At 56.0% G+C, this 15047-nt stretch overlaps 2 protein-coding genes and 1 non-coding gene across 89 annotated transcripts in view; 1 reads left to right on the top strand and 2 right to left on the bottom strand.

Annotated features, from left to right (window-relative positions):
• MAP4 (microtubule associated protein 4) overlaps positions 1-3668 on the top strand; it is a 231975-nt gene extending 228307 nt beyond the window's left edge. For 25 of the 50 annotated variants that reach the window (XM_077992382.1, XM_077992358.1, XM_077992380.1 and 22 more), the window contains 2 exons: positions 1027-1216; positions 1441-3668. In XM_077992382.1, coding sequence (XP_077848508.1) covers positions 1027-1216; positions 1441-1445 — 195 coding nt within the window. In that variant the 3' untranslated portion in view covers positions 1446-3668. Of the gene's footprint in view, positions 1-1026; positions 1217-1339 lie in introns of all 50 variants that reach the window. The other 25 variants (XM_077992356.1, XM_077992379.1, XM_077992369.1 and 22 more) reach the window with 1 other exon arrangement.
• Positions 3669-4204: 536 nt separating this feature from the next.
• The window catches only part of DHX30 (DExH-box helicase 30), a 53606-nt gene continuing 42763 nt past the window's right edge, over positions 4205-15047 (bottom strand). For 32 of the 38 annotated variants that reach the window (XM_077992413.1, XM_077992426.1, XM_077992408.1 and 29 more), the window contains 16 exons: positions 12870-13171; positions 12312-12432; positions 11451-11600; positions 8567-8719; positions 7418-8254; positions 7068-7143; positions 6880-6984; positions 6460-6635; positions 6034-6240; positions 5861-5942; positions 5589-5782; positions 5327-5486; positions 5049-5206; positions 4844-4947; positions 4629-4768; positions 4205-4531 (listed from right to left, as the gene is read on the bottom strand). In XM_077992413.1, the coding sequence (XP_077848539.1) occupies positions 4278-4531; positions 4629-4768; positions 4844-4947; positions 5049-5206; positions 5327-5486; positions 5589-5782; positions 5861-5942; positions 6034-6240; positions 6460-6635; positions 6880-6984; positions 7068-7143; positions 7418-8254; positions 8567-8719; positions 11451-11600; positions 12312-12432; positions 12870-13171 (3219 nt within the window). In that variant the 3' untranslated portion in view covers positions 4205-4277. Of the gene's footprint in view, positions 4532-4628; positions 4769-4843; positions 4948-5048; positions 5207-5326; positions 5487-5588; positions 5783-5856; positions 5943-6033; positions 6241-6459; positions 6636-6879; positions 6985-7067; positions 7144-7417; positions 8255-8566; positions 8720-11450; positions 11601-12311; positions 12454-12777; positions 13445-15047 lie in introns of all 38 variants that reach the window. The other 6 variants (XM_077992418.1, XM_077992419.1, XM_077992435.1 and 3 more) reach the window with 4 other exon arrangements.
• On the bottom strand, positions 4769-4843 carry MIR1226 (microRNA mir-1226). The gene has a single exon (NR_032303.1). It is a non-coding gene; the product is annotated as a microRNA mir-1226 (primary transcript).

Raw genomic sequence — 15047 nt, 5'->3', positions numbered from 1 at the left:
ATATACTACCTCATACCCATTATCTGGGGGGTCCTTGCTGCCACAGGCTCTCAGTTCGTGCCCCCCACACCTTGTGAGGATGCCGTTCTCGCACCCATCTCAGTGGGGTGTTAACTTGACTTTAGTCTCTTGTCCAAGGACACAGTGAGTGAGTGTGGACAAGGATTCACATCTGGGCTTTTCTGACCCCAAGCCTTGTGTGCTTTTCCTTATTCATATTATATCCGTTTCTTTATTAGTTCTGGAATTAGGATTTTTAGTTGAGGCCTATTTCTCTCACTATGCCGATTAGAAACCACTTCTGCCTTGTCACTTTTTGGGTATTTGGCGACACAGGCTTTCCAGCTCCCCAGTGACCTCTCGCAGCTGTTCTCTCTTCTCTGCCTTCCTCACACTGAGTGTTCCATGTCCCCCAAATGTCCTTCTCCTATGAAGCCCTCCGGGCCTCCACAGTCTCCCTGGGAGATCTTATACCTCCTTGGACACCTCCTTTCTGCCTCCCGTGGACCCCTGGTCCCAGAAAGGTGCCTGGTCCACAGACAAAGCCTCAGTGCCTGCGTTCCTGACCAGACAGATGTGCAGGCAGGGCTGCCCGGGAGCTACTGACGACCCCACTCTGTGTGCAGGGGGTGGCCTGGGTCCAGGGAGGGTTTGGGAGGATGGGCTGCACCCTTTGGGGGGCTGCCCTTCAGGCTTGTTGCTTACTGTTGTCATGGCTAATTTGGTACCAGCCTGAGGCCTGGCACCTCTGCCCTCAGAGAGGCTTCATCAGAGCCTCACATGCCATAGAGGGGCTCTGAGAGTGTCACTAGCCCAGCTGCTCCTGACCCTCGGGAGTCGGTCTCCCAGGTGAGGTGGGGTGGGTGGGGTCAGGGCACCTGCCTGGGATTCTCCAAGCGACTGTGCCTTAAGCCAATGGGTGCCGGGACAGCACGGGTGGGGGCTGTGTGTGAAACCCACCACCATCACCCATCCCACTCCCCTCCCGACTGACCCTGCACTGTCTCCCCGACTGTTTCATTGTAGACTGAGGGCGGTGGCAGCGAGGCTCCTCTGTGTCCGGGCCCCCCTGCTGGGGAGGAGCCGGCCATCTCTGAGGCAGCGCCTGAAGCTGGCGCCCCCACTTCAGCCAGTGGCCTCAATGGCCACCCCACCCTGTCAGGGAGTGGTGACCAAAGGGAGGCCCAGACCTTGGACAGCCAGATCCAGGAGACAAGTAAGTGGCTGGGCTCGGCCTAAGGGCCAGCCAGGGACCCTGCCACTGGCCGCAAATTGAAACTCCTTTGTTTTTGACTAGAGTGTGGCCTAAATTTTAACGAAGTAACCTTTTATTTTCCAGGCATCTAATGATGACATTCTGGTCTCGTCTTCCGTCTCCCCCGTGTTCCCCTCTTGTCTCCCCTGTTCCCCTCTCCCTTCCCTCCTCCCATGTCACTGCAGATTGAGACCTACAGGCTGACGTTCCGGGCAAACGCCAGGGCCCGCACCGACCACGGGGCCGACATTGTCTCCCGCCCCCCACATTTCCCTGGCGGCCCCAACTCGGGCTCCCGGGTCCTTGGCCCCCTTTCCCGGACTGTCCACTAGACCAGTGAGCGCTTGGGCGCCGGGCAGCCCGCTAGGCTCGCCTTCCCTCCTGCTTCGCAGCAGCAGCCCCACCCCACACCTCCTCTCACGCTCCAGCCCAGGCCCAGCTCCCTGCTTTCGTCTTGCCCCATCACTGCGCCACTGCTCCATAGAGGAGGTTGGGAGGGGGTTGGGGTGGCTGAGGCTAAGTTGGGATCTAGGAGAGGAGAACTAGATTCCACCGTCATCTTTGTTTGGTTCTTTGGTCCAAACCCAAAAGAAACTGACATGCCCTCCCTCCTTCCTGGATCTACCTGGAGGGAAGAGTGGAGGTGGAGTTTGAGTGGTGACAGGACGCTGACTGTGGCGCTTAAGCCACTGCCTCTCCCTTTGGCGCCACGAATGCCCCCCCCCCCACATGCAGGTGGTGTCTGGCCCTTCTTGCTGCCCTGCCCTAAGTTGGGGGTCAGTGCTGCCTGTTCCCATGCTTAACATACCCGCCTAGCTGCTGTCACATTTTTCTTGTTTTGTCCTTTTATTTTTTTTCTAATAACCTAAAAACTGGCGAAATAGTTCTGCAGGTTGAAGCCATGTCTATATGAAAGTCCTCAGTAAGTGTTAGAGGGAACAGGGCGGAGAGATCCTTACGCCACCCCCGCTGGAAGATGTGGGCAGCTTAGGGCCCTGGAGGCGGTACAGCAGGGAAGAGGGGTGCAGAGGCTGTGGCTGGTGAGCCGGTCGGGCACACAAGGGGCTCTCGGAGCGTGCACTGGTTGGTTTTGCCATTTTGTTGTTGTGTATGCTGCTTTTCTTTTCTAACCAAGAGGCTGGTTTTGGCATCTCTTTCCCATTCCCTGGGATCTGGTGGTCAGCCCTAGGATACAAAGCCAGGGCTGGAGAACAAGAAAGGGCCAGGAGATGGAATTCCTTCAGGCCGGCACCCGCACCCTAGGACATGCAAGCCCTCATGTCCAGGGGACCCTCATGCGGATAGTGGGAAATCAGGTCTGGAAATTTAAAAATAAAAGGCATGAGACTAAGGCCATCTGCTTCCCCTATGCCCTGACTGGAGAGGGGAGGGAGGAGAGGCAAGGCCCACAGAGGGCATCCCAGCTAGGCCTTGGGATGGCTGCAGTGAGGAGAAATCCTGGGAACTGTATTGACACAAAGATTCTTATTGCACTTGTATTTTTTGTATTAAAGTTTGCATGGTTTCTAATAAAGGATTCAAACATAAGTTTGTAGTGAAATGGCCTGGAAGATTCCAAGGGCTTCTCTGGAGGGGACTGGCTACAGTGTAGATTTGCCTCTGAGGCTGCCCCAGACTTGGCCTCCTCAGGCCCCTCCTGACCTCTGCCCTTCTCTGGTCCTGGCATCCCTTGGAGCTGGAGAAGGTAGGGGTCTTGGCTTAGGTTTAGATTTGCTCTCCATGTGCAGGGAGGCAGTCCTGGGCCTGACAGCTCCTCCCCATTTCTGAGGTAGCAGTGCCTTACGGAGGTTTGGCACCATGTCTCTAGCTCCCCAGGCACACACCAGGAAACTGCAGGGCCTCACGGAGGAAGTGCTGCCTGGGCCGGGAGGACTAGCTTTCCTCCATAGAGACCATGTGCAGAACACTTCCGCTGTGCCCAGAACATGAGGGAGCCAGTGTTTCGTCAGCAGGAGGAAGGGCCTGCTGGGATGAAAGTGAGAAGGAAACAGTGAGGGTTGGGTAGTCAGGAGACACCACAGGGGCAACAGCACAGGCCCAGAGTACCTGCTGCCTCTGCTGCGTCTGTCCCAGGGTCATGAGGATGCTGAGGTTGACGACAGGTTCCAGGTCCTTTCGCTCCTTTGGCCAAGGGTTGGGGGGAGGTGGCCCAAGTGGCATGCTCTCTAGGTAAGACAATAGGAGTGGTCAGAGTTCCCTCGAAGGATCCTGCACACCAGAGCACCTGAGAAGGCCAGGACCAGAGGCCCTGTGTGATGTGTACTCCACAGCCATTTGGGGTGGGACAGTTCTGTACTTCCCGATTTGCTTATGGCTCAGCCATTACCTGTGTCAGTCTGTGATTCTGTTGTAACAGTTTTAAGAGTAAATAAAGCTGCCTGATGTCCCATCACACAGGCTCCATGCTTCTGTGTCTCGGTTTGCATCTACCTCCCTGATCCTCCTGCCCTCAGCTCACCCCCTTGCATCAAGGGAATGAAATGCAGTGTGCACATGATCTCCATGACCTCAGCATTCAGCCCCTCGGCTATGAACTTGTGGATGTGAATACAGGAAGGACCACTGTGCTGCACAGCCCTCGGCCTCGGCTACCTGCAGAACTCTCCCCCAGTCTGCCTGGTAAAGGGCTACTCGACACTTAACTGTCCAAAACTACAAGGACAGTGACAGTTGACAGGCTTCCTGTGGTGGGTACCCAGAGGAGCAGCTGTGCCAGGGGACCGGGCTGGTTAACAGCACAGCTGCTTCCCGCTCTTGGCGAAGGAAGGAGGTTCTAACCCCCTTCTTTCTCTCTCAAGACTTGGGGCCACAGGCAGCCCCTGTCCCCCAGCAATAAGCATCTCTCTTCTCTACCTTCCTTCCTCTTTGGGGAACCGTGGCCCAGTGTATGGAGGCCCTGAGAGAGGAGCCCCTAGTGGACAGCAGTGGTCACAAGGGATAAATAGAACTTTATTTTAAATAAACATTTGCACTCTGTACACAGCCCCAGCAGAAGCAGGGCTCAGTCGTCAGCTGTCTTGCGCACATCAAAGCTGCCACACGGTCCTCGCAGCAGCTCTGCCAGTAGCGCAAGCAGCTGCCCGTGCTCCTCCTGCACGCTGGGGGGAAGAGCAGCCAGCTCGCTGCGCAGGCTCCGCTCCACCATGCGGCCCAGGGCCCGCCGCAGCTCCCTCAGCAGCCGCACGGTACGCGAGTCACCCTCCAGCCGCAGCAGGTCACTGTCGCTCAGTGAGATGGTGGCCCGGCGCCCGTCATCTGAGGGAACAGAAAAGATGGTGGTAAGCTGTGGTGAGGCCAGGCCCCAGAGGAGCAGCTGCAGAGCGGGGTGGGCGGGAGGCCTGCAGGCACCCACCGCGGATGTGCACGTCCCCGTCGGTCAGGAGCAGCACAGCTAGCGGGTGCACCTGAGAGGAGTCCCGGACGAAGACGCTGCCATTGGACTTGACCGCCATGAAATACGTCAGCCATCGGCTCCGCAACCGTGTGGCCTCCCTAGGGAACACAGGGCTGGTGAGGCCACCCTTTTGGACCATCCCAGCTGCCCCATCCAGGCCTGCATGCCCTCACCTGTTAATGGTCGACTTGTGCAGCAGGATGTTGCCTGATTTGGTCCTATATGTGACGCTGTTGGGCTTGAACTTCCCCTGCCGGGTGACCTTGCCCTGCCTCACCTGCAGGGATGGAGGAAAAGATGGGTGGGGCTGAGCAAGGAGCTGCAGACAGGGAAGGAGGCTGGGACCTGGTGAACTCCACTCCCTCCCAGAGGCAGCACCTGGATGAGGTTGGGGTAGAGGCCGGCCATCAGCACGCCCTTCACCAGCTCCTCCTCCTCACTGTACTCGTTGCACTGGGCAGAGGCCAGGGTGCAGTCCGAGGGCTTCCCCACCAGGAAGGCCTCATAAATGTTCTCCGAGAACTGCTTGATGAGTCCTAGGGAGACAGAATGTGCAGTGAACCTACAGCCCCTAGCCACAGGCTGGGGGTAACAGAAGCTCAGTGGGGTGGGAGGGGCGGGAGGGGCTCAGGAAAGCAGGCGTGGGCCCAGCTGACCGTGGATGAAGCGCAGGCTAGGTGCATAGAGCAGGTTTTCCTCCAGGTAATTCTCCCTGGAGCTGCGGTCCTGCCAACGCAGCACCTCCTCCCAGCCGGCGACAGCCCGCACAAAGGCCAGGTGGTCACTGCCACTGTCGTGGCTCAACAGTGCTTTCACCTGGGAGGGGAGAAGAGGGCAGCCGGGTCACAGGCAGGGGCTAGACAACGCCCCCTCAGAACAGCAGTGGGTGGAGGGCTCCAGGAAGGAGTCAGGACTGACCTTGTCCACCTCGGCCCGGTTCTGTAGGCTGCTGCTGAAGGGGTCCCGGGTAAGGCAGGAAACGACCACCAGTAGCGGGTGCAGGCAACGGAAGATGGCGGCCAACACTATGGCCTTGGCCAGCCGGGGGTCGGTGGAGATGTGAGCCAGGCGCTGCCCCAGGGTGGTCAGGTACTCCCGCTGGTCCAGCACCCCTGCAATGGCTCAGCTGTCAGTGCCACCCTCAGGAGCTACTCCCCGGCCCAGCCCAGCCCAGCCCAGCCCCTACATACCGATCTCCTGGAGCAAAATCACAGCCTCGTCCACTGCCTTGATGTTTGGACTGTCCACAGCCTTGGACAGGAACTCCACCGCCTAAGACAAACAGAGCCAGAGCCCGCCATGAGCCTGCCTCCCACCTGTCTGGTCCCCAGGCCAGCCCCCACCCCGCCCCACCCCACCACACCGTCTTCTCAGGCATGTGGATTTTCGCTTGCAGCACCAGGTTCTCGAGAGGCGTGCGCAGGATCTCTGGCACTTGGAAAGGGACCATTTTCTCCAGCCGGCTTCGAGGGAACAAGTGGTAGGCAAAGCCTGACTGGCAGCGGCCCGCTCGGCCCCGGCGCTGGATCACATTGGCTCTTGACACCCACACTGTCTCCAGACAGGACACCTGGAGGAGGGGGCAGGTAAGCAGCACAGATACCACTTCCTCAGTGCTTCCCCACTCCGAGTAACCCTCACCAGCCCCCAACACCAGGAACACTGAGACCCCACAAGTGTGGCCTTCTCAACACACACAAAATAGGTCTAAGGTAGATCTGGGCTGCAGACCACCTCGAAACGGAGTCCCTCCCCCAGTGGCTGGCCAGGTCCAGGAGGTAGGTGCCACCTTGGTCTTCAGGTCATAGCGTTCTTCCTTGTGCAGCCCACTGTCCACCACATGCACGATGTCATTGATTGTGATGGAAGTCTCCGCGATATTGGTGGCCAAGACAATCTTGCGCACCCCAACTGGAGGCTGCTGGAATATGGCCTTCTGATCCATCATGGGGATGTTGGAGTGCACTGGTGGGCAAGACACACACTGGTTATGGGCACTGCTTCCACCAGAATTCCCCCCTGGAATGTGGGCAGGGCAAGGATTTTGACCCCATTTTGATGAAACAGGTGCAGATAAACACTATGCCCAGTGAAAAGTGCCGCAGCTTGGTCAGAAACCGGGACCCCCGGAGTCCCAGTTGGGTCAGTCCCCAGGACAGAGGCCAGGCTGGTTTCCAAAGGTCCCTGGTCCCTCTGCCCGGGCTCTCACCTGGCAGGATGAGGTACTTGCTCTCGTGCATGCCCAGGGCCTCCTGGAGGCGCTGCTGCACTCCTTTGATCTCCTGCCACCCAGGCAGGAAGCACAGGATCCCACCTGCAAAGGAGCCCTGGGGCATGAGCCAGCTGCTTCTGCAAGCGTGGCCAGGACTGGCATGGGGCAGATGGGGAGGCACCCACCTGGTTCCCCACGAGCATCGATGTGCAGAACCAGATCAGTCACAAGGTCCAAATCGAGTGCGCATTCATCCTCAGACTGGGGTGGGGGAAGAGAGGCCACAGTCACAGCCCCGGGGTAAGGGGTCATGCCAAGGACACAGCCACCTGACTCAGTGAGACGGAGCCGCTTGACATCAACTCCAATCCTCACATGCGTGCCACGCACATGGGGTTAGTCCTCAGTTTCTATCAAGGAAACTGAGGACTGGGGAGGGTAACTTGCCCCAGGCCACCAAGCCCCAGGGCCAGGGAGGAGGGGCATCCATGGAGGAAAGGCCAAGAGTCTCGGGTGGGATGGGGGTGTCCCTCACCTCATGGTGCCGGTGCCGGTGCAGGTACTGGTGCTTGCCCAACTTGGCCAGGATGTCCTCCAGGTAGTGCTCCTTGACCGGGTACATGAAGCCAGGCACCTTGATGACAGGGCAGCCACCAAAGTATCGGGAGAAGCGCTCATTGTCCCCTGTGGCACTCATGAGCACCAGCCGCAGGGCCGGGTTGAGCCGCTGCAGGCCCTTGAGCAGGATCAGTAGAAAGTCTGTGTTCACGTCCCGCTCATGCACCTCATCCACGATGACGTGGCTCACACCCTCCAGGCTGGGGTTGCTCTGCAGCTTACGCAGCAGGATACCCACAGTGCAGAAGAGCAGGGCCCCGCCTCGGGCCGGGGGCTTACTTTCCAGCCGCACCTGGAAGCCCACGTTCCGGCGCAGGGAGGGGCCCAGTTCGTGGCTGACCCGCTGTGCCACAGACACAGCAGAGATGCGGCGAGGTTGGGTGATGATCACATTGCAGCGGGCACCGCGGCCCTCGGTCACATAGCGCTCCAGCAACAGCTGGGGGATGCGTGTGGTCTTCCCACAGCCTGTGTCCCCAGAGATGACCACCACCGGGTGCTGCTCAATGGCGTTGAGGATGGTATCCCGATGTGGATCCACAGGTAGCTGGGGGGCCTCCTGCCAGACTGGCCCTCGCCGCCGCCACAGTTCTAGCAGACTCTGGCTGAGACGTACCTCCTCTGCTTCCAACAGGGGCACATAGGGCTTGCCTGTGATAGGGTCACTGAGAGGCCCTGAGTCCTTGCCCAAGGGCAAGATGTCTTCACTCTGCAGCCGGAGTTCTGGGGCGATCCACGAACTCTCCACAGGGTACTGGGGGGCAGGGAGGCAAGCAAAACAACGAAAAAGAAATTCCTCATTACCACCCAACCAGCCACTCTGCAGGATCCGCCTGGGTCAGAGGTTGTGGCCCAACCCACTGGGCACAGGATTAATTTAGTCCGTGACTGCCCCGGGATCCTTGTGGGCAAGACTGGGCTGCTGAGGCCAGGGGGCTCCCAGGCCCCAATCTCAGTGAAGAGAATGGGGAGGTACTACTGCCTGTCGCAGGTAGAGGCCTTCAGTCTGAAGAGACGGAGGCAGACTCCAGGGGGCAAGGGTGATGAGGGATGCAGGGCCTCTTACATGGTTCAGGAAGGTCTCTATCTTGCGGAGGATGGGCTCGGGCACCTGGATGGTGCACGGTCGGCGCTGGGTCTCACCCAGCTCACGCAAAGAGGCCAGGTTATACATGGCGTGTGTAAGTGGTTCATTGTTCCTGTCCACCAGGCCCAGGCTCTGCAGGGAGACATGCAAGACTCAGTCTATGCTCTAGGGCTCCCCAAAAACCAGCCCAGACAAGCTCAGGAGCTCCGAGGCAGTTGTTGTGCCAAGTAATGTCTAAGAGATTTTGGATCTTGGCTGACATGGTGATGGAGGGAGAAATTATGAACTAGGAAAATGTAAACTTACCAAAATAAACGTTTTAAAAAATGAACTAAAGTTAATTCAGGCCAGGTGCAGTGGCTCACACCTATAATCCCAGCCCTTTGGGAGGCCAAGGCAGGCAAATCACCTGAGGTCAGGGGTTCAAGACCAGCCTGGCCAACATAGTGAAACCCCATCTCCACTAAAAATACAAAAATTAGCTGGGTGCGGTGGCTCACACCTGTAGTCCCAGCACTTTGGGAGGCCAAGGCAGGTGGATCATGAGGTCAGCAGTTCAAGACCAGCCTGGCCAAGATGGTGAAACCCCACCTCTACTAAAACTACAAAAAATTAGGCGGGCGTGGTGGCACGCGCCTGTAATCCCAGCTACTCCGGAGACTGAGGCAGAGAATTGCTTAAACCTGGAGGGGCGGAGGGTGCAATGAGCTGAGATTGTGCAACTGCACTCCAGCCTGGGCGACAGAGCGAGACTCCATCTCAAAAAAAAAAAAATTAGCCGGGCGGGTGGCCAGCACCTATAGTCCCAGCTACTAGCGAGGCTGAGGCACAAGAATCACCTGAACCCTGAAGGCAGAGGTTGCATTGAGCGGAGATCATGATGGTGCACTCCAGCCTGGGCGACAGAGCAAGACTCTGTCTCGAAGAAAATAATAATAAAGTTAATTCAAGAAAAGCTAAACGTGATGTGTCACAGCAGAACAGCCCTACGTCTGGGGAAGGCCCTGAGGAGAAACCACTCACTGTGCGACTAGAGCCCCTCCAACACCACAATAGGCCCCTGTCACCTCCGTGAATTCCCAACGTGTACCCTCGGACCAGCCAGACCAGGCCCTCAATGACGCTAGAATACACCCCACAGACTCCCTCTTCCTTTGCTGCCTCATCAAAGCCTTCCTCCCTCAATCATTCTTCCATCCCACCTCCTAGTCCCTACATGGCACCTGACCCATCTGTAACCCCATCATATAGATACACGTGGAGTTTCCTATAAATGTTGATTATAATGCAACTTGATCAAACAAGCCACTGCAAGGAAAACACTGTGTCTTACCTCCTTACATACCTAAAGCCACCTCGCCAGAGATAAAACATGGCATTCCAATACCTCAGGCACGTGGGTAAAACTAGTCTTGTGTTCCTGTCACCTCTAATGTCTGGACTCTGCTCGCCCTTCGGAGCCCAGATCAAACACTTCCTCCTTAAAGAAGTCTTTCCACAACAGGGGCCAACCCCCTGCCTCTGGGCACGCTGGCACCATCAGCTGTAAGGACCTCAAGGACAGGAATCTGGTCCTCGTTCCACAGGAGGTGCCAACACAAGCTCCTTGCTGCAAGAACAGGCTTCCGCCCTCTCCCCAGACTTCATGGGTTTTACCCACCAGCCTGACAAATGGCCCTCCAGCCACTGCAAAGCTTGTTCCTTCCCAGACAGGCCCCACCATGCCAAGGTGCCTCTGCTCAGTGCGTGTGCGTCAGGCCAAAGCTCAGATGCCTCCAGTTCTACAGTCAGTCCTTGTTCTGCCCTCGAGTCACAGGTAGCAGATCTATGCCTTCTATCTCACCACCTGCCTGTCCCCTCTTCCTCATTTTCTCCAGGTTCTTGTTACCCCTGACCATCAGCTATAACTAAAACGTGGTTCCCGGGGCCAACTGCACCCATGAAATGGTGCACCTGACCATTCAGAGTAAAGCAGGCCCATTTCTGTCTTGTTCTGCAAACTAAACCTCCACCAACATGGGTTGAGATTACTAACTCCTCAGGCAGTCAGACACAATCCCAACGCCCTCCCACTACTGTGCCATCAGCTAACTCCACAGCCCCTTTAAAGAGAACTGCCATGGCCAGGAGCTGTGGCTCATGCCTGCAATCCCAACACTTCAGGAAGTGAAGGCAGAAAGATTGATTGAGCCCAAGATTTTAAGACCAGCCTTGGCAACACAGTGAGACCCTTGTCTCTACAAAAAATGTTTAAAAATTAGCTGGGAGTGGTGGCGCATACCTATGGTCCCAGCTATGCAGGACGCTAAGGTGAAAGGATCGCTCAAGCCTAGGAGGTCAAGGCTGCAGTGAGCCATGATCGTGCCACTACATTCCAGCCTGGGCCACAGAGACCCTGTGTCAAAAGAGAACTGCCAGCTGTCTGCCACACTGTCTCTACCTTGATGCTGACTGCTTCCTCAATCTTCACTGCAGTCACAAGTCACATTATTCATTTTGGCCACAAAACCCGGGTTATCAGGATCATACTGGACACCAGGTCTGCCTCTCAAAACAGGCCCGGCTCCTCCTGGCTTTATACTATTCAGAACAATGAGCAAGTTTCCTCCCGGCCTCACCAGGTTCAGGCCAACAGTGTGGAAAAGGCTGGGGCACAGTCAAAGCATCTCCACAGGGGCTCTGGGAAAGCTGTGGCAACAGCCACAGGGCCTACAAGCAAGGCCTGCAGACCAGCTGTCTTTGTGCCAGGCAAAAGGCCTGCTGTGGTGGTTTCATTTCCTAAAAAATGGGACCCATTTGCCACTGGCAGAGGGGAGCTTCAAGACATTCTCATGCATCACACCCAGGACCTTCCTGGACTCACCTTCAGTTTCTTGCAGGCCAAGGCTGCCGCCTTATTCTCAGCCTCTGCTTTGCGGCGCCCTTTGGCAACAAAGGTCATGGGGCAGGGCCAGAGCAGGGTGAGTGTAGACAGCTTGGTCTTGGTGCCCACAGTATGGAACTGCATGAGATTCTACATGGAAGGCAAGAGAGATGGTTACAGAAATGCAGGGAATGGGAAGAGACTTGGGGCATTCTCAGAATGCCAAGGAGCCCAGAGACGGAAGGAGCCACCATCTCAGCAGGTGCCCGGCATGAGCCATGCTAGAGGTGCTGCTGCATAGCCAGGAGCAGGCCCATGGGCTCGGGCACTCTAGTCCCAGGCTCGCTTCTCCTGCTATACCTCGACTTCCACTGCGGAAGACAGTGCTTGGGCAATTCCACCACCTGCCCTCCTAGCTCAGTCATCTCAGCACCTTCGTGGCAGCTGTGGGTTGAAGCTGTCAGCATGAGCTAAAAACCAGGCACATCCTGCGGGAGCAAAAAGGCCCTGCACCCGGACAGAAGCTCTGCCTAACCGAAGCCCCTTTGCCTGGTAGCAAGAGAGAAACTCATACCTCACCAAGACCCACACCTCTAAGCCCTCCCCACTGACAATCCACCGCCCAGAACAGGTATGGGTCTTCTGCTCCTGCGGCCCCCAGCCCACGCCCTGTGCTGCTAAGACTTGACCTCCATTCTGTCACACTGACTGCTTTTCCTTCCACGCCGGAGTTCCACCAGCTGGCCGAGGTGTGGGCTGGAGGAACAGGCCCCCTCAGCCCTCTGTAAACCTGCCTTTGGGGAACACCAGACATGACCAAGTAAATGGCCCCCACACACACTTCTAGGAGACCCAACTCACCTTAGCTGTGGAGGATGACGTTGCAATCTGAATCACCTTGGCCAGAAGGTTCTTGGGAAGTGGAAACTGGGTCAGAGCCCTGATAGCACTGTCATCATCTGTCATCTCAAAGGAACTCCCCCTGGGAGGACCAAAAGTTTAGCTGAAAGAATCTTCTCTTCCTGGACCAATTTCCCTGAGGCTCTGAGATGTAAGGGTGAGGACACTGCACTGCAGCAGGGAGCCGAAAGGCCAGGAGGCATGAAATGGATGGGAAACCGGGCATCTCTGCTCCTCCCACAGCCACACTGGATGGGGACTGCGCCCTCCATTCCCTCACATAGATAAGACAGCAGAGAGCAGGTTCTCCGTGCTGCTGTTCTGCAAAAGCCCAGCCACATAGAAGACCACAGCTGGCTGTCCCCCAAGAATGGGCAGACACACACTGAGTGACGGGACACACAGGCTGCAATGTGAGGCAGGGCACTCCCATCTCAGAGAAAGCTAGCAGAGAACATTCGCCCATCCCTGTGTCAAGGCACAGCCAGCCTCCGCTGCATCCCCATCCCCAATCTGTACCTTGAGTCCCTGAGTGGGGTGTGGGAATCCTGCTGGGTCATGGACAAGAAGTCGGTAACATCTATGGTCCCTTCTTCTAGCTCTTCCTCCTCATCCTCTTCTTCTTCCCGGCCCAAAGAGCGGGATAGGCCCCCAGGTCCCCCTGGCCGAATGCTCTCCGGATTCAGCTGCCGCCAGGAAGTAGGGGGCATGGTGGGTTCAGGACGCCACCAGCTGTCAGCAGGGGAGCCAAAGCGATCAGCTAGCACTCGGTATTTGGCTGCATCAAACAACTCATTCCGGGGACCCAGCAGACCCCAACCCTGGAGGGGAAAAGGGACGTTTAAAGGATTCATACCATCTTTACACCTCAGTCAGCCTGGCCCATGTCCAGCTACACCATTAAGTCCCTTGTGTTGTGGAGCCATGGTTTTTCATCTGTTTACCCACTTCAGCCCCTAGTCCAGAACTGGGCATGGAACACTGAAAGATGCCTAGCTTTGATACAAACAAATAACCCCACATGGCAATGGGAGAGCAGAAGATACTGTTTGTTTTTTGTGTTTCTGACACAGGGTCTCGCTCTGTCACCCAGGCTGGAGTGCAGTGGCACAATCACGGCTCACTACAACCTCTGCCTCCTGGGCTCAGGTGACCCTCCCACCTCAGCCTCCAAAGTAACTGAGACTAAAGGTATGCACCACCAAGCCCAGAGAATTTTTGTAGCGACAGGGCTTCACCATGTTGCTCAGGATGGTCCTGAACTCCTGGACCAAAGTGATCCGCCCACCTTGGCCTCCCAAAGTGCTAGGATTACAGGCATGAGCCACCACACTGAGCCCAAGAAGATAAATTCACATAGTTATCTAGGAAGCTTCAGTAAATACAGCAATTTAAAAGTACATAGGGCCGGGCGCGGTGGCTCACACCTGTAATCCTAGCACTTTGGGAGGCTGAGACAGGCAGATCATGAGGTCAGGAAATCAAGACCATCCTGGCTAACATGGTGAAACCCCGTCTCCACTAAAAATACAAAAAAATTAGCCGGGTGTGGTGGCGGGTGCCTGTAGTCCCAGCTACTTGGGAGGCTGAGACAGGAGAATGGCGTGAACCCGGGAGGCGGAGCTTGCAGTAGGCCGAGATCGCGCCACAGCACTCCAGCCTGGGCGACAGAGCGAGACTCTTGTCTCAAAAAAAAAGAAAAAAAAAAAATACATAGCCGGACAGGCACAGTGGCTCACACCTGTAATCCCAGCACTTTGGGAGGCCCGGGCAGGACGATCACTGGAGGTCAGGAGTTTGAGACCAGTCTGGCCAACATGGCGAAACCCCATCTCTACTAAAAATACAAAAATTAGCTGGGCATGGTGGTGGGCACCTGTAATCCCAGCTACTCGGGGGGCTGAGACAGGAGAATCGCTTGAAGCCGGGAGGTAGTGGTTGCAGTGAGTGGAGATGGTGATGCTGTACTCCAACCTGAGCAATAGAGATTAACTCCACAAAAAAAAAAAAAAAAAAAAAAAAAAAAACTATATAGCCCACACCATGAAACAGACATAACTTCTGTTATAAGAAGTTACATATATTTTTATAAGAATCCTGAAGGCTGGGCATGGTGGCTAACACCTGTAATCCCAGCACTTTGGGAGGCCAAGGCAGGTGGATCACCTGAGGTCGGGAGTTTGAGACCAGCCTGACCAATATGGAGAAACCCCGTCTCTACTAAAAATACAAAATTAGCCAGGCGTGGTGGTACATGCCTGTAATCCCAGCTACTCGGGAGGCTGAGGCAGGAGAATCGCTTGAACCCAGGAGGCAGAGGTTGTGGTGAGCCGAGATCGCACCACTGCACTCCAGCCTGGGCAACAAGAGCGAACCTCCGGCAAAACTCCAACTCAAAAGAGACAGAATATAAGAATCCTATGTTAGGAATACATTCTAGAGAAATAACTTGAAATGTTAAAGCTATTTATACAAATATAGGATTTTAAATGTGTTACAGCTTCATGCTTTTCTACAGAAAATATAAATTAAACATTGCTTAAGTCTCTAGCATGTACACAGCAACATGTTGGCCACCAGCATCAGCAGGAGAGACAAGACCTGGTCCTTGCCCTCAAGCAGTTCAGAATATAAGAGGCAGTTAGCCAGGGATGGTGGTGTGTGCCTACAGTCCCAGCGACTCGGGAAACTGAGGCA

The sequence above is a fragment of the Macaca mulatta genome, chromosome 2, assembly GCF_049350105.2.
Source record: "Macaca mulatta isolate MMU2019108-1 chromosome 2, T2T-MMU8v2.0, whole genome shotgun sequence".
NCBI lineage: Eukaryota > Metazoa > Chordata > Mammalia > Primates > Cercopithecidae > Macaca > Macaca mulatta.
The sequence above is the reverse complement of the archived record's forward strand: the minus strand, read 5'-3'. Positions and strand labels throughout refer to the sequence as shown.